Source organism: Plecotus auritus, assembly GCF_963455305.1.
Source record: "Plecotus auritus genome assembly, chromosome: 2".
Classification (NCBI taxonomy): Eukaryota; Metazoa; Chordata; class Mammalia; order Chiroptera; family Vespertilionidae; genus Plecotus; species Plecotus auritus.
This window is the reverse complement of record NC_137771.1, coordinates 106875732-106900488: the sequence shown is the minus strand read 5'-3', so window position 1 is coordinate 106900488 and position 24757 is coordinate 106875732. Positions and strand designations below refer to the sequence as shown.

The window sequence follows — 24757 nt, the reverse complement described above, 5'->3', positions numbered from 1 at the left end:
TCTATAGCTTTGGGGTGAAATGTTCTCAAGACGTCGATTAAGTCCATCTGATCAAGGGAGTCATTTAGGATTGCTATTTCTTTGTTGATTTTTTGTCTAGAGGATTTATCCAGTGATGTCAAAGGGGTATTAAAGTCCCCTACTATGATTATATTATTGTCAACCTCTCTCTTGATATCTTCCAGTTTTTTTTTTTTTATATATTTGGGTGCATATATGTTTAACAGAGTTATATCCTGTTGTTGTATCAATCCCTTTAGTACTATGAAGTGACCTTCCTTATCTCTTGTTATGGCATTCACTTTGAAGTCTATTTTTTCAGAGGTAAGTATTGCTACCTCAGTTGTTTTTTTCATTTCCGTTTGCCTTTCATTTTCATATCCATCCCTTCACTATCAGTCTGTGTGAGTCCCTTGTTCTGAGGTGGGTCTCTTATGGACAGCATATCTATGGGTCATGTTTTCTTATCCATTCAGCCACTTGATGTCTTTTGATTGGAGCATTTAATCCATTTATGTTTAAAGTTATTATTGATAGGTACTTGTTTGGAGCCATTTTTATTTTTGTGTCTGTTTTCTTTCTTTCATTTCTATTTCTTCTTTTTACACCTGTCCCTTGCATTTCTGGCTTGGTATTGATAAACTCCATCAGCTCTTTTTTGTCTGTGAAGCTCTTGATTTCCCCTTCAATTTTGAATAATAGCCTTGCTGGTTAGAGTATTCTTGGATTTCGTCCCTTGCTTTGCATCATTTTGTATACTTCATTCCATTCTCTTCTGGCCTGATGTGTTTCTATTGAGAAATCATTTGATAATCTAATGGGAGATCCCTTGTAGATAATTCTCCGTCTCCCTTGCAGCCTTTAAGGTTCTCTGTCGTTAATGTTTGACAGTGTAATTATGTTGTGTCTCGGTGGGGTCTTTTTGGGTTCATCTTGTTTGGAACTCTCTGTGCTTGTGTCACTTTTTCCTTCCCCAAATCGGGGAAGTTTTATGACATCATTTCTTCAAATAGGGCTTCTAATCCTTGCTCTTCTTCTTGTCGTTTTGGCACCCCTATTATACATATGTTACTTTGTGTTATGTTGTCCCAAAGCTCCCTTAGGTTCTCTTCCTGCTTTTTAATTTTTTTCTCCCATTGCTGTTCAGATTGTCTTCTAATTCGCTAATTTGGCCCTCAGCTTCTTCTAGTCTACTGTTGAAATCTTTCATTGTGTTTTTTATTATACCTATGTCATTCTTTATTTCCTCTTGATTCTTACATAAGTTGTTGATTTTCTCATCCTGCTGGTTTATAAACTGTATGACCCATACTCTTTTTTCTTAAATAAATCTTTATTGTTCAGATTATTACAGGTGTTCCTCTTTTTTTTCCCCCTAACTCCCCTCCACCTGATTCCCCACCCCACCCCATGCCCTTACCCCCCGCCACTGTCTTCATCCATAGGTGTAAGCCTTTTGTCCAGTCTCTTCCCGCACCCCTCACACCCCTTCCCCCCTCAGAATTGTCAGTCCATTCCCTTTCTATGTCCCTGATTCTATTATATTCACCAGTCCATTCTGTTCTTCAGATTTTTTATTCACTTGATTTTTAGATTCACTTGTCGGTAGGTATGTATTTGATGTCATTTTGTTGTTCATAATTTTTATCTTTACCTTTTTCTTCTTCTTCCTCTTCTTAAAGAACACCCTTCAGCATTTCATGTAATCCTGGTTTGGTGGTGATGAACTCCTTTAGCTTTTTCTTGTCTGTGAAGCTCTTTATCTGACCTTCAAATCTGAATGATAGCTTTGCTGGGTAGAGTAATCTTGGTTGTAGGTTCTTGCTGTTCATCACTTTGAATATTTCTTGCCACTCCCTTCTGGCCTGCATAGTTTCTGCCAAGAAATCAGCTGACAGTCGTATGGGTGCTCCCTTGTAGGTAACTAACCGTTTTTCTCTTGCTGCTTTCAAGATTCTCTCTTTGTCTTTTGCCCTTGGCATTTTAATTATGATGTGTCTTGGTGTGGTCCTCTTTGGATTCCTCTTGTATGGGGTTCTGTGTGCTTCCTGAACTTGTAAGTCTATTTCTTTCACCAGGTAGGGAAAGTTTTCTGTCATTATTTCTTCTAATAGGTTTTCAATATTTTGCTCTTTCTCTTCTTCTGGCACCCCAAAAATTCGGATGTTGGTACGCTTAAAGTTGTCCCAGAGGCTCCTTACACTATCTTCATATTTTTGGATTTTTTCTTTTTGTTTTTCTGGTTGGGTGTTTTTTGTTTCCTCATATTTCAGATCTTTGGTTTGATTCTTGGGATACGTTGATCTACAGTTGAGTTTCTGTATATTCTTTATTTCAGACAGTGTATGCTTAATTTCTGACTGGTCCTTTTCCATTTTTTTGGCATTCTCATTAAGGTCCTTTAAGGTCTCACTAAGCTCCTCGGAGGTCTCATCAAGTTTCTCGGCGGTTTTTAGAAGATTCTTGAGTAACCTTATAAATGTGGTTCTGAACACTATGTCGTCCAGTAGTTTGCTTTCCTCCATTTCTCTCATTCGTGACATGTTTCTTTGTCTCGGCATTTTGCTGCTTCCCTGTGTTGATGGAGTGGCTTTGTGTGGTAGGTGACCTATAGGGGCCAGTAGCTCAGCCTCCCCAATCACCTGAGGTGGACGCCTTTGGTACACCCCTTTGTGGGCTGAGTACAAAGTCTTGGTGTAATTAAGCCTTGATTGCTGTTGGTACACTGGGAGGAATTGACCTCCAGGCCAATTGGCTGTGAGGACCCGCTGTGTCTATAATGGAAGAACTGCTGCACTGGAGACACGCTTATGGTGCAGGACTTGTTTCAGTGGGGCTTTGGTGCTCACTGAGTCTGCCTCTTGAATGTGTCACTTATGGATGTGAGGAGTTGAAATCTGGTGTCTCACACTGACCACTAGGTACACTGGCTTCTGGATCTCCAATGGGGTGCAGGTCAGCTACTGTCTGAGGCCACCCAGCAGGAGCTACAGCAAGAACTACAGTTTTCTCCTCTTTGCTTGGGGTTTGGAGGTTTTGGAGCTGTCTGACCCAGGCTGCAAGTTTGCTAGGTTAAGCTGCGATAGGGCAGGCCATTCATATGCTAAAGCCGCTGCTTGGAGCTTGGGTGGGTTAGTAGATTGTGCAGGGCGGGGTCTCAGGCCGTGACTAGGCTAGGGCGTGGCAAACAGCGATGGCTGCCAGTAAGCTGGCTCTGCGTCTCCCACCGTGTCCCCGCTTCCCGCCCCCAGCACAATAAACAATTGTTACTGCGCACCGCCCTGCAAGCAAGCCTCCCTCACTTTCCGACCCCACGGCAGACAGTCCAGCTTCTCCCCGTAGGAATTTGGGTCCCCCGTGTCTCCCCAGAAACGAGTTCGGAGTAAACGGGAGCTTATCTCCCTTCGGGTTGAAAACAGCAACGCTCCCAGTCACCCTTCGCCAGCCCGATTTGCGCGTCTCTGTACCTCAGCTTTTCAGCGCTTGTGCACCCCTCAATGCTGTTTGCTCTTTCCTTCTAGTTGTAGAACTTCCACTCAGCCAGCTTTCCTGTGGTTCTGGGTGATAGACGTTTTGTCTTTTAGTTGTAGTTTTGAAATTGTTTTGCGAAGCAGCAGTTTAGGTGTTTACCTACACCGCCATCTTGGATCTCTCCATGACCCATACTCTTAATTTTTTTTCTGACTTATTGCATGCCTCCATTTTATTTAGTACCTTTTCTGGTACTCCTTTCCCCGTTTTTGCTTTCACCGAAGAATTTAGGCTTCGTGTTACCTGGGGCCTGTGGCTGCAGCAGCAGGCTTGGCAGGAGGGTCATGCTCTCTGAGACTCTCTGGAGGGCCCAGGCACCAGGACTCTTGGTTCCCAGGGTTGAAGCTGCAGGCTTGGCGGGTGGGTTTTGCAGTCTGAGTCTTGACAGTGGGCCCTGTTACTGGTATGCGCTGGGCCAGGGTTGAAGCGGTGGGCTTGGCTGATGATCGTGCAGTCGCAGCACCCGGGGCTGAAGCGGCAGGCTTGTCGGGCGGGTTGTACAGTCCCAGACTCGCCCACGGGCTCAGTCACTGGGATGCACGGGGTCGGGGATGAAGCAGTGGGCTTGACAGGTGGATCACGCAGTTTTGGGGCCCAGGTTTGAAGTGGCAGGAGGGCTGGAGGGGAGCACACTACAGAACTTACAGGATCCTGTGTCCAGGGAAGCTGGAATCCCTGTGTCCATGGTTCAACAGCTGAAGTAGCAGGTCTTTGGCTGGAGTGGCTGTAGAGTCCAGTGTGGTGTCTGAGGCCAGTCTGGGTGGAGGTGAGGCTGGACTCCTAGTCACAACAGCTCTCCCCTTCAAGATGGTATGGTTTCTGTGTCAGAGCCAGCCACCCTGGGAATGTTTGCAGTGGAAGTAGGGGTTCCCCATCTAGGAGAGCCCGGTCTGCCAGCCCCCAAAAGTCCTACAGGATCTAACTGTCCCTCACTCACACACTTACCACACACATCCACATACTTCCCTTTGCTCCCTCAATCACTTACAGTCTCTTCCTCACTGCCATCCTGCTGGCTGCCATCTTGACCCTCTCAACGTTTTTCTTATTTTAACATCTTTGACATCAGGATGCATTTTGAACCATTAATTGTATCTTAATATTACTTGTATGTCATAATTTAATTGGCAGGATTTTTTTCTTTTTTGTTGATACATCTAATAGCAATTCCTTTTATAATCAGTGTCTTCTTAGATGATCTCATTTGTTGATTTGATTACTTTTTTTCTGTCTCTTCCCAGTAGATCAGGGTGGGCAACATCCAGCCAGCAGGCTGTATAAGACCCGCGAAATCATTTGGTCTCTCCCTTGCCAAGGCATTAGGGGTGAGTTAATTAAATGTTTGACCAAACATAGCAGGCTAATTTTTAAGTTGATAATTTTGTATGGCCCTCACATGATGTGATAATATCCAAATGGCCCTTGGCAGAAAAAGGGTTCCCCAACCCTGCACTAGAAGGTAAATTTAAGGAAGGTGGGATTCTGCATGTATTATTCACTCTGTTTTCTTAAAGCCTGGCATAGTCCTTGTTACATAGAAGGAATTCAATAAATATTTGTTAATTATATGAAAAAAAGTGTTAATTGTCCCTGTGTTGGCTGAAAGTGCCAGTGTTGGAATTTTTAACACATTTTGTGTAATGCCCCTCCTCAGGTATCTAAATTTTAATAGAAGATCCCTGAAGGGCCCTAAACCTAATTTTTTATAGAGAAAAATACAATGTGCTTCTGAAGGAAGAGCCATTTCATTTGCGGCATTGTTAACATATAACAAATCAGAAGTAGGGTCATGGGTGGCCACTTTAAATACCTTTTAAAAGTCTTATATTTTAATAAATAGTAAATAATAAAAAATATAAAGAAATGCAGAATATTTGAGCACTGAACATGTGAAATGAATTTAAAAAGGTACAAACTTTCTAAGATGAATAAGGTCTGAAAATCTAAAGTATAACATGACTGTAGTTGATAACACTGTGTTGTACAATTGGAATTTGCTAAGAGAGTAGAAATGTAAATGTCCTCACCAAAAAAATATGTTAAAAATTAAAATGAGGCACATCATTCAAGAGAAAGAGCAAGACTGAAATGTAAAGAGGGCTAAGGTTACACATTTTGATTAATGTGTTATGTTAAAAATGAAAGAAAAGTAAATTCATATTTTTAATAAAAAAACTAAGATCTTTCCATTTATTTTCGGATGAGGGGTGTACAGAAATATGCAAAAAGTGGGTTAATTCTCCATAAGTGAATGCTTTGTAAAATATGTTTCAAAAGTTGAATTGTTCCAGTTGGTAGCAGGATAAGGCTTTTTGGTTTTTTTCTTTCCTCCTCCCCTCCCCTCCCCTCCCCTCCCTCCCTCCCTCCCTCCCTCCCTCCCTCCCTCCCTCCCTCCTCCCTCCCTCCCTCCCTCCCTCCCTCCCTCCCTCCCTCCCTCCCTCCCTCCCTCCTTCCTTCCTTCCTTCCTTCCTTCCTTCCTTCCTTCCTTCCTTCCTTCCTTCCTTCCTTCCTTCTTTTGGTATGTCTTATAAATTTTAAAACTCATAGCTTATTTTTTGTTTAAGGCTTTTTTTTTAATTAGAGATTTTGCTTATTAAGAGTAAAATTAACTTCCTCCTTTTGAATTTGGATGTCTTTTATTTCTTCTTCTTGTCTGATTGCTGTGGCTAGCACTTCCACTACTATCCTATATAATAAAAGCCTATGTAGAGTCACACCCTCTCACGACGCCCTCGCACAATGTCATCACAAGATGGCCGCCACAAGATGGCCACCACAAGATGGCTGTGTGCACAGCCGAGGCGGGTCCTGGTGGCCGCTCCATGTGGTGAGGCCTGGGGATCCCACAGCTCTGCTCAGCGCAGAGAAGGCCAGTCCCGGTGTCTCCGCCGCCTGGTGCAGAGGAGGCGGGTTTTGGCAGAGGAGGTGGGTTGCGGCAGGGGAGGGCAGTTGTGGGTGATCAGGCCAGCAGGGGAGGGCAGTTGGGGGCAAACAGGCCAGCAGGGGAGGGCAGTTGTGGGTGATTGGGCCGGCAGGGGAGGGCAGTTGGGGATGATCAGGCTGGCAGGGGAGGGCAGTTGGGGGCAATCAGGCCGGCAGGGGAGCAGTTAGGCATCAATCAGGCCAGCAGGGGAGTGGTTAGGGCAGGGGTGGGCAAAATTTTTGACTTGAGGGCCACAATGGGTTCTTAAACTGGACCGGAGGGCTGGAACAAAAGCATGGATGGAGTGTTTGTGTGAACTAATATAAATTCAAAGTAAAGGAGCGGAGGGGAGAGCAAGAGAACCCTCAACTCTTTCGGCTCCATGGGCCGGATAGAACAGCTGAACGGGCCGGATCCGGCCCGCGGGCCGTAGTTTGCCCACGGCTGGGTTAGGGGGTTATCATGCTGGCAAGCAGAAGCAGTTAGGGACAGTCAGGCAGGCAGGCAGGTGAGCAGTTAGGAGCCAGCGGTCCCGGATAATGAGAGGAATATCCAATTGCCGATTTAGGCTTGATCCCAGGATCGGGCTTAAACCGACAGTCGGACACCCCCCGAGGGGTCCCAGATTCGAGAGGATGTAGGTTGGGTTGAGGGACACCTTCCCCCTGTGCGTGAATTTCATGCACCAGGCCTCTAGTCAATATATAAATATGTGACCGAATGATGACTGGTCAACCGGTTGCTATGATGCGCACTGACCATCAGAGGGCAGACGCTCAACACAGGAGTTGTCCCCTGGTGGTCATTGTGCTCCCACAGCCAACCTCCCACAGTCCCTTCCACCTGGCCGATTGGCCCCAATAGCTGGCAAGGCTGTGCACCGGGCCTTTAGTGTTGAATAAGAGTGGTGAAAGTGGACATCCTGCCTTGTTCCCAATCTTAAGGGGAATGCTTGTAGTTTTTGCCCATTGAGTATGATGTTGGCTTTGGGTTTGTCATACATGGCTTTTATTACATTGAGGTATGTTCCCTCTATTTCCACTTTGCTAAGAGTTTTTTTCATAAATGGGTGCTGGGTTTTATCAACTGCTTTTTAGGCATCTATTGATATGATCATGTGGTTTTTATCCCTCAGCTTGTTTATGTGGTGTATCATGTTTATTGTTTTGTGGATATTGTACCAACCTTGCATCTCTGCAATAAATCCCACTTGGTCATGGTGTATGATCTTCTTAATGTATTGCTGGATTTGTTTTACTAATATCTTGTTGAGGATTTTAACGTCTGTGTTCATCACAGATATTGGCCTATAATTTTCTTACTTTGTCATACCTTTATATGGTTTTGGAATTAGGATAATACTGGCCTCTTCCCTCCTCTTGAATTTTTTTGGTTAACTTGAGAAAGATAGGTGTTAATTCTTCTTTGAATGTTGGGTAAAATTCATCTGTAAAGCCATCAGGTGCAGGGCTTTTGTTTGTTGGGGGATTTTTGATTAGTGCTTGAATTCCACTAGTTGTATTCTGTCTGTTCAGATTCTCAGATTTTTCTTGATTTAGTTTTGGAATGTTGTATGCTTTTAGGAACTTATCCATTTCTCCCAGGTTGTCCATTTTGTTGGCATATAGTTGTTCATAATATTTTTTTTACAATCCTTTGTATTTCTTTGGTGTCAGTTGTTACTTATCCTTTTTAATTTCTCTCTTTTTGTTTCTTGATAAATCTGGTTAAAAGTTTATTAATCTTATTTATCTTTTTGAGGAACCAGCTCTTAGTCTCATTCATCTTTTGTATTGTTAGACTTTATCTCAGTTATGTCTGCTCTGTTATTTATTATTTCCTTCCTTCTACTCACTCTGGGCTTTGTTTGTTGTACTTTTCCAAGTTTCTTTAAGTGTAAAGTTAGAGTGTTTATTTGAGCTTTTTTTTTCCCCCCTTGAGGTAGGCCTGTAATGCTATAGGCTTTCCTCGTAGGACTGCTTTTCCTCTGCCCCACAGATTTGTACTTGTTGTGTTCCCATTTTCATTTGTTTCAAGGTATCTTTTGATTTTTTTCTTCAATCCCTTTGTTAACCGAATCATTGTTTAGTAACATGTTATTTTTTGTCCATGTCTTTACGTTTTTTCAGTTTTCTTCTAGTGATTCATTTTAAGTTTCATAGCATTATAGTTATAGAAGATGCTTGATATAATTTCAGTCTTTTTAAATTTATGGAGACTTGTTTAGCGTCCTAACATGTGGTCTGTCCTAGAAAATGTTACATATCCACTTGAAAAGAATGTATATTCTGCTACCTTGGTGTGAAATGCTCTGAAGATATCAATTAAGTCCTTCTTATCTACTGTGTCATTTAATGCCTCCATCTCTTTATTGATTTTCTGTCAAGAAGATCTATCAATTGATGTCAATGGGATATTAAAATCCCTACTATAACTATATTACTGTCATTCTCTCTTTTTATGTCCATCAAGACTTGCTTTCCATATTTAGGTGCTCCTATGTTGGGTGCATAAATGTTTACAAGGGTTATGATTCCTTTGTGATTATATTGTACTAGAGGCACAGTGCACAAATTCATGCACAGGTGGGATCCTACCGGCCTGGCCTCAATTGGGGGGGATCAGGGCTGGGCCTGTTGGGAGGAGGAGATCGCAGGAGGTTGGCCTGCTGACCTGCCCCAATCGGGGCCTGATCAGGGTGGGCTGGCTGGGGGAAGGGGCCGAGGGTGATTGCCCGGCGTGCCCTGCCCCTGATTGGGGTTGGGGGGCTGATTGGGGGTGGGGCCAGCCATGGGGAGAGGCTGTGGGCAGTGGGCTAGCCAGCCCCACCCCTGAATGTGGTGGGCGGTGCCATTCGGAGGCCAGTGGACTTGGGGGAGGCTGCAGGAGGTTGGTGGGCCAGCCCCGCCCCCTATGTGGGGGGGGGCGATCAGGGTTGCGGCCCATCCCCTGATCGGCCGGTTCGCTGGCCACAGTGGGCATCATAGTGACTGGTCGTTATGGCCGTTACGGTCGTCGGCTTTTTATATATATAAACTAGCGGCCTGGTGCATGAAATTCATGCACGGGGGTGTGTCCCTCAGCCCAGCCTGCACCTTCTCCAATAATGGACCCCTCAAGGGATGTCCGACTGCCCGTTTAGGCCCGATCCTGGGCAGTCGGACATCCCTCTCACAATCCAGGACTGCTGGCTCACAACTGTTCGCCTGCCTGCCTTCCTGATTGCCCCTAACCGCTTCTGCCTGCCAGCCTGATCACCCCCTAACCACTCCCCTGCCAGCCTGATTGATGCCTAACTGCTCCCCTGCCAGCCTGTTTGCCCTTAACTGCCCTTCCCTGCAGGCCTGAGTACCCCCCAGCTGTCCTTCCCTGCAGGCCCAGTCACCCCCAACTTCCCTCCTCTGCCTGCCTGGTCACCCCCAACTGCCCTCCCCTGCTGGCCATCTTGTGGTGGCCATCTTGTGTCCACATAGGGGCAGCCATCTTTGACCACATGGGGGCAGCCATCTTGTGTGTTGGAGTGATGGTCAATTTGCATATTACTCTTTTATTAGATAGAATAGAGGCCTGGTGCACAGGTGGGGGCCGGCTGGTTTGCCCTGAAGGGTGTCCTGGATCAGGGTGGGTGTTCCCTTGAGGCATGGGACGGTCTGGGCGAGGGGCCTGTGGTGGTTTGCAGGCCGGCCATGCCCCCCGGAGACTCAAGCGGCAGCCCTGGTATCTGGGATTTATTTATCTTCTATAATTGAAACTTTGTAGCCTTGAGTGGAGCCAAGCCTCCTGCTTGCTCCGTGACCGCAGCCATTTTTGTTGGGATTTATTTATCTTCTATAATTGAAACTTTGTAGTGGAGGCCAAGGCAGGCCAGGGCTGCGGGAGCTTGGCTTTCTCCATCGCCGGGGGCAACTCATACCTCCTGCTCTCTCCAGCTCTGTGGCTGCCGCCATTTTGTTGGGATTTATTTATCTTCTATAATTGAAACTTTGTAGCTTTGAGTGTAGGGCTGGGCCGGCCAGGGCAGCAGGGAAGCTTGGCTTCCTCCATTGCCGGGGAAACCCAAGCCTCCTGCTTGCTGCAGCTACGTGGCTGCAGCCATCTTGGTTGGGTTAATTTGCATACTCGCTCCTGATTGACTGGTGGGCATGGCTTGTGGGTATAGCGGAGGTATGGTCAATTTGCATATTACTCTTTTATTAGATAGGATACTTTTTTGGCTCCTATCATATCCTTGGTTTTAAAGTCTATTTTTTCAGATATAAGTATTGCTACCCCAGCTTTTTTTTTCTTTCCATTTGCATGAAATATCTTTTTCCATCCTTTTACTTTTAATTGATGTGTATCTTTTGCTCTGAGGTGGGTCTCTTGAAGACAGCATAATTATGGGTTTTGTTTTCATATACATTCAGCTACCTTATGTCTTTTTGATTTGAACTATTTAAACCATTTATATTTAAAGTGATTATTGGTGGGTACGTACTTATGGCCATTTTATTTTTTAAACTATCTTCCTTTTTGTTTTCTTCGTCATCTTCTTCCACTTATTCTTTTTTTTAAAATCCTCACCTGAGGATATTTTTCCATTTATTTTTAGAAAGAATGGAAGAGAAAGGGAAAGACAGAGAGAAATATTGCCGTGAGAGAAACACATTAATTGGTTGTATCTTGCATGTGCCCTGACCAGGGCCTGGGCCAGGGAGGAACCTGCAACTGAGGTACATACCCTTGACCAGGATTGAACCTGGGACCCTTCAGTCCACAGGCCTATGCTCTATCCACTGAGCCAAACTGGCTATGACTTCTTCCACTTCTTAAAGCAAGCCCTGAAACATTTCCTGTACTGCTAATTTACAAACTCCTTTAGTTTTTTCTTGTGTGGGAAGCTCTTTATTTCTCCTTCAGTTTTAAACGATAGCCTTGCTGGGTAATGTAGCATTGATTGAAGGTCCTTGTTTTTTCATCACTGAATATTTCATGCCAGTCCCTTTTGACTTCAAATGTTCTGTTGAGAAATCAGCTGACAGTCTTATGGGAACTCTCTTATGGGAACTGATTGCCTTTCTATTGCGGTTTTTACGATATTCTCTTTGTCCTTAATTTTTGACATTTTAATTATGATGTGTCTTGGTGTGGGCCTCTTTGGGTGGTGTTGGGTGGAAGGATTGAGAAAAAAAAAGAACTCATGGACAACATTGTGGTGATTATGGGGTAGAAGTGGAAGAGGGCATGGAGGAGATAAATGGTGATGGGAAAAAATAAATTAAATTTAAAAATAATAAAAAATAAAGATAAAAACAAATAATACATGCATACATAAAGAAAGAGTACATTTTAAATTGTATATGTTTCATTTTTAATCATTAGATAAGTATAGGTAGTATTAAAATCATACACCCCAATTTTAAGTATTTAATGTGTAGGGAAAATTCCTTTTGGGTTCATACTAGATTGATTAAAATATGTTATTCAAAATAATAGCAGTATATTTTTAATATATTATTAAAAAATAGCAATATAGCCTTCTCCTTTGACTCTCTCCCCTCACTTCCAGAATTTAAAATAGGTAAAGAGGTAGAAAATAGATATTTTAAAAAGACTTTTATAAGTACTTGAGCCTACTTGATTTTCTTACATCCTGAGAACACTCTTTAAGTAGTTAAGTAACTTGTTATTGGGTTTGTTTGCATGTATATGGAATTAAGATAGAAACATCAAGCACTATTGTTTAAATGTATTTTTCTAATTTTTTTTTAAATAGCTAATACACAGTTCCTGCCGAATGCTTCACTTTTTCACTAGAAGTAAACGATTTTTAGCAGCCAGTTTGTTCACTTTCACAACCCAACATGTTTCTTTGAGATTAGCCTGGATTTTACAGAACCTGGTTGAGGTAAGAAAAGAATTTGTGTGTTTGTGTGTGTGCATGTGTGTGTACTTGCACGCACTTATGCATGCATGGGACTTTGGGGGTAGATTCAAGGAATAAGGATAGTAATTTGATTATTTGAGGGAAATTAAGTACCCATAACATATTGGTATGGAAGACAAGGAATCTTTACTGAGTTTATTTTTTAAACATTTTTATTGTGAGTCATAGCACATATAGAAAAGTGAACAAAACATAAACGTACCATTTGGTGATATACTTACTGTAGAGCAAATATCTGTAATGCTACTTGAATGAAGAACTAGAACACTGTAATACTATGGATTACATTTTCTTTCTACTTTTACAGTTTAGCTTTTTTTCAACAGTGTATTTTAGTTTTGTTTGAAAAAATTTTGAACTTTGAATAATAGAATCAGACAGTGTTTATTCTTTTGTATTTTTCTCCTTTTGCTGAACATTATATGTGTGAAATATATGTCTGTTGTATGTAAATTAATATCCTTATATTTCTATTGCTATTTAGTGTTTAATATATGATTTTACCATAATTTATTTATCTAATGTGTTCATGTACATTTGAGTTATTTCTAGTTTGGGGCTGTAATGAGTAATGCTACCTCTTGATGTACATGTAAATGTATTTCTGCTGTATCTACAAATAGGAATGGAATTTATAGAATATATATATATGTATGTATGTATATATATATACATACATACATATATATATGTATGTATGTATATATATATACATACATACATATATATATATGTGTGTGTGTATATATGTATATATATGTATACATATGTATATATATATACACACATACACACACATACCGAGTGGCCAGATTATTATGATCTTTGAACGCATAATAATCTGGCCAGAGAAGTCAGGTCCGGTGCTGTCGGGATGGCCTCTCAGCGAGTATTCCCACTTTCCTGTGTGGTGCAGCAGTATGCCTGGGGGAAGATGGGTTCAAACAGTGAAGTGACTCGGCTACTGGCCAGCAGTGACCCACTGGCCCGGATCTTAGAGGACAAGCCATATGCAAAGCTGTGGATGGGGACCCACCCCCGGGGAGATGCCAAGATTCTTGACAGTCACATTTCTCAGAGGACCTTAGGCCAGTGGATCGCTGAGAACCAGGACTGCTTGGGCTCAAAGGTCAAGGACACCTTTAATGGCAAGCTGCCCTTCCTCTTCAAAGTGCTCTCGGTTGAAACAGCCCTCTCCATCCAGGCACACCCTAATAAGGAATTGGCAGAGAAGCTGCACCTCCAGGCTCCACAGCACTACCCTGATGTCAACCATAAGCCAGAAATGGCCATTGCCCTCACCTCCTTTCAGGGCTTATGTGGCTTCTGGCCAGTTGAGGAAATTGTGACCTTTCTGACAAAAGTGCCTGAGTTCCAGTTCCTAGATGGAGATAATGCAACAACCCAGCTAAAGCAGAGCCTAAGCCATGACTCCCAGGCCATGGCCTCTGCTCTGCAGAGCGGTTTCTCCCACCTGATGGAGAGCAAGAAGCAGCTGGTGGTGGAGCAGCTCAACCTGCTGGTGAAGCGGATCTCCCAGCAAGTGGCTGCAGGAAACAATGTGGAAGACATCTGTGGGGAGCTCTTACTGCAGCTGCACCAGCAGTATCCAGGTGATATTGGATGCTTTGCCATCTACTTCCTGAACCTGCTTACCCTGAAGCCAGGGGAAGTCATGTTTCTTGAGGCCAATGTGCCCCATGCCTACCTGAAAGGAGACTGTGTGGAGTGCATGGTGTGTTTAGACAACACAGTACGTGCTGGCCTGACATCAAAGTTCATCGATGTGCCAACTCTGTATGTAATGCTCAGCTATACTCCCAGCCCCAGCAAAGACAGGCTCTTTCCTCCAAAATGGAGTCAGGAAGACCCCTACCTTTCTCTCTATGCACCCCCTGTACCAGACTTTGCTGTTATGAAGATGGAGGTCCCTGGTTCAGTCACTGAGTATAAAGTCTCAGCATTGGACTCCGCCAGCATCCTTTTAATGGTGCAGGGTACAGTGACAGCCAGCACTCCCACAGCCCAGGCAGTAATCCCCCTGCAGCGTGGTGGGGTGCTCTTCATTGGGGCCAATGAGAGTGTCTCACTGAAGCTCACTGTGCCCGAGGACCTGCTGATATTTCGTGCTTGCTGTCTGTTGTAGAGGCCATAGCCATCCTGGCTCTCCTGCCCAGTCATCCTAAATCCTGGCCACTTTTAACTCCTCAGGCCCAGCCCAAACTCCTTCCCTGCTCTGGACTCTGAGTACTTCCTAGAAGAGCTAGTATAGAGCAGTGAATTCAAAAGGTAGTGACTCCTGAGCAAGCCTAGGCTGAACCATCTTGCTGGGAGGAGGGGCCCATGTGAGGAGTAAGGGCCAATTCTCCATTTGTATTCTCACCACACCTGACACAAATTCAATGCAGGATAGAGCAGCTATTTTACCTACAGTATTAGACAAATTGGTGAAATCTATGGTCAGCTCAACATCAGTTACAGCAAAAGGGTAGTAACTAATTTCTAAGAACAGGGTTCTGGCCCTGGGAGTGCCCATTTCTTCAGTGGCAGAGGAGTGAAAGGTTAGGCCTGTGGACCAGTATTGTTCCTCGTCACCCTCTTGCTTTGTCAAAGCAATTAAAAGATCACTTGTATTGAGGCACTGAAAAAAAAAATCTGGCCACTCAGTGTGTGTATATATATATATATATATATATATATATATATATATACATATACATACATACATACATACATATATATATGTGTGTGTGTGTGTGTGTATGTATATGTGTGTGTGTATGTGTATGTATGTGTTTGTGTGTGTGTGTGTGTGTGTATATATATATATAGAGAGAGAGAGAGAGAGGCCCGGTGCATGAATTCGTGCATGGGTGGGGTCCGGCCAGCTTGGCCGGCGGAGGGGACATGGGCGGTTGGCCTGCCTGCCTGCTGGTCGAACTCCTGGTTGAGGGGACAATTTGCATATTAGCCTTTTATTATATAGGATATACACTGAGTGGCCAGATTATTATGCATTCAGAGATCATAATAATCTGGCCACTCAGTGTGTGTGTGTGTGTGTGTGTGTGTGTGTATCTCTTAATTTTTAGTGGATAATGTCAAACACTTTTCTAAAGTTTTTGATAATTTGCACACCTATCATCAGTGATTAAAAAGACTTATTTTATTTCCCTTCACAATTTATATTTCAGTCTTTTCTGGTATCTGGTATCTCATTGTGACTTTAGACTGGATTATAAAAAACAAGATCCTATTGGTTGTTGTCTGTAGGACACACACTTCTTTAGATTCAGAAATACAAATTGGTTAAAAATAAATGAGGTCCCAAGATGGCTGCAGAGTAGGTGAATACACTCACCTCCCCCCAGCACCAAATTAGATTCACAACTAAATTGTTTTTTAAATTTTTTTCCATAGACAGAAAAGACTAGTTTTTACCTGTGTGATTTTGAAGAACTCAAATATGGTACTGCCAATCAAAACACAAATTGAGAGATTGTATAACATGGCATTTAAAAAGGTATTTTCAGATTCCTTGTATTTAATTTTACTCTGTATGTTCAGCAGTTGCTGCATAATTATTGCTTCCATTACAACTAAATTATGGATTAGTCAACCTGCAAAAAACAACTGAAGGCTAGTTGCATGGAAGTATTATAACCTAGGATCTACTGAAGAAACCACATTGAGACTGGTAATAAGGGCAGAGATGATGAAAGAGCTGGCCTTACACCCACTTGTGGCAGTTGAGAATCTGGAGGGATATCTCACTGCAAAGGTTCCCCTGAGTAACAAGGGGTTCCAACCCAGAGCACTAGGGCCAGGAAAAGACATATGCATAACATCTGGTGATGAAAATCAGTGGGGATTCTGCCTGCCTGGGAGAGATGGGAGTCTGCTAGAAACCCAGGCATTCTCTTCAAGGGCCAGCACACAGGGTCTTTTTCTCACCCAGAACTCCAGTAGAGAAAAGGTGACGCAGGGCATACAGGAGTCATAAAGAGGATATCTAGTGTCATGGTTTCGAGGAGTGATCTGTGCTGAGTCCCTATCCCATAGTGCCCTCAGACACCATCTTTTCAGGGTTGAGCACTCCTATCCTTATAGCACCAGCCTGGGGAGTGCACTAGCTCAGTCCTCCAACTCCTGGTGGCACCATTCTACCAAGCTTAAATCCTGCAGAAACATCTGCTGGCTGCACCCAACTGGGACCTTCAGTGCACTCTTTTACTTGAGAAGCTCTTGGCAGAGACTCAGACAAACATTAATATTTATAACTCTGGAGTAGGAACCATCCATACCCTCCATTGTGCTGCCAGTGCCCTTCCTATCCACTTGTCCTGCCTGATTCCCAGTGACCCCGCCCTATTGAGCTTGAGTCTTGCAGAGGGGTCAGCTGGCTATCCCAGCCTGAACCAGCGGTGTACTCTTTTCAAGGGAGCTAGGGTCAGAGACTCAGGTGGAGTATGGTATGGGTTCTGGAGTAGGGGCCACTTTCCCCCCAGTGAGTGCCTGATGGTGCTGTCTCCAAGCAAGAGAATCACTAGCCCTGTCCTCCTGACTTTGATCACCCCACTCTATCAAGCTCACACCTTGTGGAATAGACTGTGGGAAACCAACCTTTGTACATACCTTGACCCCTCCCATACACACCCAGGCCCAGTAGAGGCAGCCACTAACAGTGAATTGTTTGGTAGCTCCAGACAGGTAGCCCAAAGCCAGTTGCAGGCAGCATTTGACATCAACATGCACCAGAACCCCTCCCAAGTGGACCCAGAACTAACACAACCAGTGGTGGGCTTCAGACCACACCAGAACACAACCCAACTAGCCACACAAGTGGCACACCCAAAGGTAGATCCTGGAAGGCACCAGATCCTGCTGCGGACAACTGTTCCTTGAGCACATAGAAGCTCATACAGTGTGGTCAGGGTCAATCCTAATAGTCAGACAGCATGTAGCTTAACATCATTAATGAATAGACTAACAGCATTCAAGACTCAATCACAACAGGAAGGCTCAATAAGCCACACAAGAGACATTCCTGGAGCTCCTAGCTCAGGTGATCTGGAAGATAGTACACTGCGCCCACAAGACACAACAAAAACCGCCATAACAAGTTTGGGAATCATAGCAGATCTACCAAATACATAGAGACAAACACAAAATGGCAGACAAAATGGGGAGACAAACATGCCCCAAATGAAAGAACAAGGGGAATCCCCAGAAAAAGAATTAAATGGAAGCAACCAAGATAACAGATGCAGAATTCAGAACAATGGTTATTAAAATACTCAATGAATTTAGGGGAAGAATAGATTATCTCAGTGAGAACTTAAAGAGGTAGTAAGTATTAAAAAAGACATAGAACCCATAAAAAGAACCAGTCAGAAATGAAGACCACAATAGCTGAAATAAATAACACACTCGAAGGAATCATCAACAGGTTGGATGAAGCAGAGGATCCAATCAGCGATTTAGAGGACAAGATAACAAAACACCCAATCAGAGCAACAAAAAGAAAGAAGAATTTTAAAATATAAGGAAAGTCTAAGGGACCTTTGGGACAACAAAAAGCATAGCAACGCGTTCATCATTAGGGTACCAGAAAGAGAAGAGAATGAGCAAGGGATTGAGAACCTATTTGAAGAAACAATGGTTGAAAGCTTCCCTAATCTGTTGAAGGAAAAAGATACACCTGTCCAGGAAGCACAGGCCCAATTAAAATGAACCCAAGACACATCATAATTAAAATGGCAAAAGTTAAAAGCAAAAAGAATCTTAAGAGCAGCATAGAAAGACAGTTCCCTACAAAGGAACTCCCATAAGGCTGTCAGCTGATTTCTCAACAAAAACATTTTAAGCAAGAAACGATTAGCATGAAATATTCAAAGTGATGAACATCAAGGACCTACAACCAAGATTACTCTACCCAGCAAGGCTCTCATTTAAAATTGAAGGTGAAATAAAGAGCTTCCAAGATCACCGCCCCCCCCCCAAATATATATATATATATATATATATATATATATATATATATATATATATATAAGCTTATTACCACTAAAACCAGTATTATAAGAAATGTTAAAGGATCTTCTTTAAGAAGAAAGGAAAAGAAAGGAATATGGTTATAAAGAATAAAATGGCAATAAATATGTACTTATCAGTAGTTACTTTAAATATAAATAGATTAACTTATCCCATTGAAAGACATATGGTAGCAAAATGGTAACGAAAACAAGACCCATATATATGCTGACTACAGGACACCCACCTCAACTGAAAGATACAGATTGCAAGTAAAGGGATAAAAAGAGATATTTTATACCAATGGAAATAGAAAAGCTGGGGTAGCAATACTTATAGCAGACAAAACAGACTTCATAAAAAGACTAGACTAAGAAACAAAGAAAGACACTACATAATGATAAAGGGATCAATCCATCAAGAAGATATAACCCTTATAAACATTTATGCACTCAACATAGGAGTACCTAAATAGGTAAAGCAAATCTTGATGGACAAAAAGGGAGAGATTGACAGTAATACAGTTATATAAGGATTTTAACACCCCATTGATATCAATGGATATATCTTCCAGACAAATCAAAAAGGAAATAGCAGACTTAAATGATACACCAGCTCGGCCAGTGTGTCTCAGTGGTTGACCACCAACCTGTGAACCAGGAGTTCACAGTTCAATTCCTGGTCATGGCACATGCCTGGGTTGCAGGCTTGATCCCCAGTAGGGGACTGGCAGGGGGTAGCCAATCAATGATTCTCTTATTGATGTTTCTATCTTTCCTTCTCCCTTCCTCTCTCTGAAGTCAATTAAAAAATGGCATACTAGAATAGATGGATTTAATTGATATTTTTAGAACATTTCACCTCAAGGCAGCAGAATATACATTCCTTTCTAGTGTACATGAAACATCTTCTGTGATAAACCACATGTTAAGACTTCAAACAAGTCTCAATAAATTCAACAAGATTGAAATCATATTAAGCATCTTCTTTGATCATAATGCTATGAAACTAGAAACCAATCACAAGAAAAAAAAACCTGAAAAACACTGGTAAACACATGGAGGCTAAATAACATGTTACTAAACAATGAATGGGTTAACAATTTCAAGAAAGAAATTAAAAGAAACCTTGAAACAAATGAAAATGAAAACACAACAACCCCAAATTGATGGGACACAGCCAAAGTTGTTCTAAGAGGGAAATTCATAGCATTCAAGATTACCTCAAGAAACAAGAAAAATCTCAAATAAACAATCTAACCTTGTACCTAAAGGAACTAGAAAAAGAACAACAAACAAAACCCAAAGTCAGTGGAAGGAGGAAAATAATAAAGATCAGGGTGGAAAGAAATGAAACAAGTTTTTTAAAAAGCAAACACTAAAAAGGTCAATGAAACCAAGAGCTGGTTCTTTGGAAAGATAAACAAGATTGATAAACCTTTAACCGGACTCATCAAGAATCAAAGAGAGAGGACCCAAATAATACCAGTAAAATCAGAAATGAAACAGGAGAACTAATAGCACAGAAATACAAAGGACTTTAAGAAAATATTGCAAACTATATGCCAATACGTAGAACAATCTGGAAGAAATAGATAAATTCTTAGAAACATACAATCTCCAAAAACTGAATTAAGAAGAAACAGAAAATGTGAACAGACCAATTACAAATAATGAAAGCCAACCAGTAATCAAAAGACTCCCAGCAAACAAAAGTCCTGGACCATTTGGCTTCACAGGTAAATTTTACCAAACATTCAAAGAAGAATTAACACCTATCCTTTTCAAACTATTACTACAAATTCAAGAGGAGGGAAGACTCCCAAGTTCATTTTTGAGGCCAGTATTACCTTAATTGCAAAACCAGATAAAGACAGGACAAAGAAAGAAAAGTATAGGGCAGTATTCCTGACGAACATAGATGCTAAAATCTTTAACAAGATATTAGCAAACCAAATCCAGCAATACATTAAAAAGGTCATAAACCATGATCAAGTATGATTTATTCCAGAAAAATAATGTTATTCACAAATTAATAAGCATAATATACCACACAAAACAAATAAAGTATAAAAATAACATCATATTAATAGATGCAGAAAAAGCATTTGATAAAATCCAGCACCCATTTATGATAAAACTATCAGCATAAGTTGGAATAGAGGGATTACACTGCAACATAATAAAGGCCACTTATGGCAAACCCACTGCCAACATCATACTCAGTGGGGAAAAACTAAAAGTGTTAGGATGAGGAACAAGACAGTGATGTCCACTTTTTCTACTTTTATTCAACATAGTCGTGGAAGACCTAGGCACAGCAATCAGAAAAGAAGAAGAAATAAAATGGCATTCAAATGGGAAAGGAAGAAATAAAACTATCATTTGCAGATGATATGATACTATATATAGAAAAATATAAACATTTCACCAAAAACTGCTAGAACTGCTAAATGAATTCAGTAAAGTAGCAGGATGCAAACTTAATATTCAGAAATCAGTGGGATTTTTATACACCAATAATGAACTATCAGAAAGAAGTACTAAGAAATCAATCACATTTACAATTGCATAAAAAAATGTACCTAGCAATAAATTTAATAAAGGAGGTAAAAGACCTGTGCTCAAAAAATTATAAGATACTGAAGGAAGAAATTGATGAAAATAAAAATAAGTGGAAGCATATACCGTGTTCATGGCTAAGCAGGATTAACCTCATTAAAATGTCCATTCTATCCAAAGCAATTCAATTCCTATCAAAATACTAATGGTGTATTTCACAGAACTAGAACAAATAATTCAAAAATATAAATGGAATGATAAAATACTCTGAATAACCTCAGCAATCTTGACTAAGAATAACAAAGTTGGTGATATCATGCTACCTGGTATCAAACTACAAGGCCATAGTAATCAAAATAGACATAAAACTGGTATAAAAAACATATAGATGAATGGAACAGAATAGAGAGCCCAGAAATAAACCTATGCCTATGTAGTTAATATTTGACAAAGGAGGCAAGAACATAAATAACTGTTGGGAAAATTATGGTTAGATAAATGCAAAAAAAGAAAAGAAACTAGACCACCTTCTTATACCATATACAAAAATAAAATGGATTCGAGATTTAAGTGTAAGATCAGAAACCATAAAACTCCTAGAAGAAAACATAGGCAGTAAAATCTCTGACATTTCTCTTAGCACTATTTTTTTCTGATATATTTCCTAAGGAAGAAAACACAAAATAAACAAATAGGAAAACATAAACTAAAATGTTTTTGCACAGTAAAGCTAACCATCAACAAAAAGACAGCGGCCTACTGAGGGAGAAAAGGTATTTGCTAATGATATATCAGGTAAGTGTTAATATACAAAATTTATAAAGAACTCAGACAACTTAACACCAGAAAACCCAATTAAAAAAGGGGCATTTGTGAATAAACACTTCTCCAAAGAGGACATACAGGTGGCCAATAGACCTATGAAAAGATGCTCAATATCACTAATCATTCGAGAAATGCAAATCAAAATCACAATGAGATACCACTTTACACCTGTCAGAATGGCTGTCATCAGTAAATCAACAAACAACAAGTGTTGCCAAAGATGTGGATAAAGGGAACCCTTGTGCACCATTGGTGGGAATGCAGATTGGTGCAGCCACTGTAGAAAATAATGTGGAGGTTCCTCAAAAAATTAAAAATGAGCACTGGCCGGTGTGATTCAGTTGGTTATTTTACCATAGAAGAAGGTCAATCCATCAGAAATATGTAATAATTATAAACATACATGTACCTAATAACAGAGCCTCAAAATACATGAAGCAAAAACTGACAGAATTGAAGGGCTAACAATAGACAATTCAACAATAATAGTTGGAGACATCAATATCCCACTTTGAATCATGAAAAGAACTGGAGATAAGATGAACAAGGAAACAGAAAACTTGAACAGCAGTATAAACTAACTAGATCTAATAGACATTTATAGAAAACTCCAACAGCAGCAGAATATACATTCTTCTTCAGCGCATGTGAAACATTCTCTAAGATAGACTATATGCTACACCATCATGCAAGCCTGAATAAATTTAAAAGGACTGAAGTCATACAAAGTATTTCTCTGTCAACAAAAGATAGAAGTTAGAAATAGGTAACAAATTTGGGAAGTTCAAAAATATGTGGAAATTAAATTGCATTTTAAAATGATGAATGGTTAAAAGAAGACCTCCCAGGAGAAATTAGAAAATACTTTTTGATGAATAAAAATAAAAATGCAGCATATCAAAATGTGATGCAGGTAAACTAAAGCAGTGTTTAAGGAGAGATTTATAGCAAGATTATATTACATATAGAGATTATATAAAAAATAATCTAAAATTCTACCTTAAGACACTGAAAGAAGATGAACAAGTTAAATCTAAAGCACACATAAGAAAAGATAAAAAGTTTAGAATGAAACTTAATGAAAAAGAGAATAGAAAACAGTTTAAAAAATCAACCATACCCAAAGCTGATTTAAAAAGATTAGCTAGACGGACAAGGAAAAACAAGAGAAGACCCAAATAACTAAACTTATGACAGAGAGAGAATATTAATTCCAACCTCACAGAAATAAAATCATAATCCTATATAATAAAAGCGTAATATGCAAATGGACTGAATGTTGGAATGACTGGTTGCTATGATGCGCACGGACCACCAGGGGGCAGATGCTCAACGTAGGAGCTGCCCCCTCATGGTCAGTGTGCTCCCACAGGAGGAGTGCTGCTCAGCCAGAAGCCTGGCTGGCAAGCACAGTGGCGGTGGCGGGAGTCTCTCCCACCTCTGCTGCAGGTGGGCGATAAGAAGTGAGGGGTCCCAGACTGCGAGAGCCCCGGACTGCGAGAGGGATGTCTGACTGCCAGCAGATCGGGCCTAAGCTGGCAGTCAGACATCCCCCAAGGGGTCCTGGACTGCGAGAGGGCGCAGGCCAGGCTGAGGGACTCCCAGGCTACCAGTGCATGAATATCATGCACCAGGCCTCTAGTTAGGCTATAATATGAACAACTGTATGCCAACAAATTAGAAAGCCTAAGTAAAATGGAAAATTTCCTAGAAATACACTACTGAAACTCTATCAAGAAGATATAGACAATCTGAATAAATCTTTTGTCCATTATAAATTGGTAGATTTTAATTTTTAGAGCATTTTTAGGTTTACAGAAACGAGCAGAAAGTACATAGAGTTCCCATCTACAACTCCCCAGCATTTCTTCTATTATTAGCATCTTGTATTAATTTGGTACATTTGTTCCAATTGATGAACCAAGATTGACACATTATTATTAAGTATTATTCATGTAATGTATCTCCCATTACAGCATCACACACAGTAGTTTCACTGCCATAAAAATCTTCTGTGCTTTACTTATTCATCTCTCTCTCCCCTCACTCCTGGAACCCCTGGCAATCACTAATGTTTTTCTCTATCTATAATTTTACCTTTTTTAGAATGTCATATTGTTGGAATTGTACAGGTACATACTGTACTGTATCTGTACTGTATGTACCCTTTCAGACTGGCTTCTTTCCTTTTTTTTTTTTTTTAATGTTTTTATTGATTTTTAAAGAGAGAGGCAGGGAGAGGGAGAAGGGAAAGATAGAAACATCAATGAGAGAGAAACATCAATCGGCTGCCTTCTGCATACCCCTTACTGGGAACTGAGCCTGCAACCTGAGCATGTGCCTTGACTGGGAATCGGAACAGCAACTTCTTGGCGCATGGGTCGATGTTCAACATTGAGCCACATCGGCCGGGCCTGGCTTCTTTCACTTGGCAATGTTTTTTAAAGATTTCTCTGTCTTTTTGTGGCTTGGTAACTCATTTCTTTTTCTCACAGATTAATATTTCATTGTTTGGATATGTCACAGTTTGTTTATCCAGTCACCTACTGAAGGACATCTGGTTGCTTCCCGTTGCGGCAATTATGAACAAAGCTTCTATAAACATTTGTGTGCAGGTTTTTGTATGAACATTAATTTTCAACTCATTTGGGTAAATACCCAGGTGTGCAATTACTGGATCATATGGCAAACTGTGTAAGAAACTGCCAGATTATTTTCCAAAGTGACTACCATTTTGTATTCCTACTTAAAAGTAGAGAGAATTCCTGTTGTTCCACATCCTGGCTAACATGGATGTCAGTGTTTTGGATTTTAGCCATTCTAATAAGTGTGAAGTAGTATCTCATTGTTTTAATTTTTTTAATCCTCACTCAAGGGTATGCTTAGAGGAAGCGGAGGCTGGGAGGGGAGGAAGAGGAAGGGAGGCAGCAGGGAAAGCGGGGGGCGGGGGTGTGTGTG

At 41.2% G+C, this 24757-nt stretch overlaps 2 protein-coding genes across 10 annotated transcripts in view; both read left to right on the top strand.

Moving 5' to 3' along the window:
• The window catches only part of GK5 (glycerol kinase 5), a 161518-nt gene that overhangs the window by 65916 nt on the left and 70845 nt on the right, over positions 1 to 24757 (top strand). For 5 of the 8 annotated variants that reach the window (XM_080657390.1, XM_080657389.1, XM_080657385.1 and 2 more), the window contains one exon: positions 12210 to 12341. In XM_080657390.1, coding sequence (XP_080513516.1) covers positions 12210 to 12341 — 132 coding nt within the window. Of the gene's footprint in view, positions 1 to 4775; positions 4857 to 12209; positions 12342 to 24757 lie in introns of all 8 variants that reach the window. The other 3 variants (XM_080657384.1, XM_080657388.1, XM_080657387.1) reach the window with 1 other exon arrangement.
• Positions 13255 to 14526, top strand: LOC308240932 (mannose-6-phosphate isomerase-like; the record flags this gene model as incomplete). Of its 2 annotated transcripts, XM_080654414.1 has the most annotated exons (2): positions 13255 to 13737; positions 13921 to 14526. In XM_080654414.1, 2 exons carry the CDS (start codon positions 13255 to 13257, stop codon positions 14524 to 14526), a joined length of 1089 nt encoding a protein of 362 aa, XP_080510540.1. The 2 variants fall into 2 exon arrangements, with proteins under 2 accessions (XP_080510540.1, XP_080510539.1); XM_080654413.1 differs by having other exon boundaries at positions 13255 to 14526.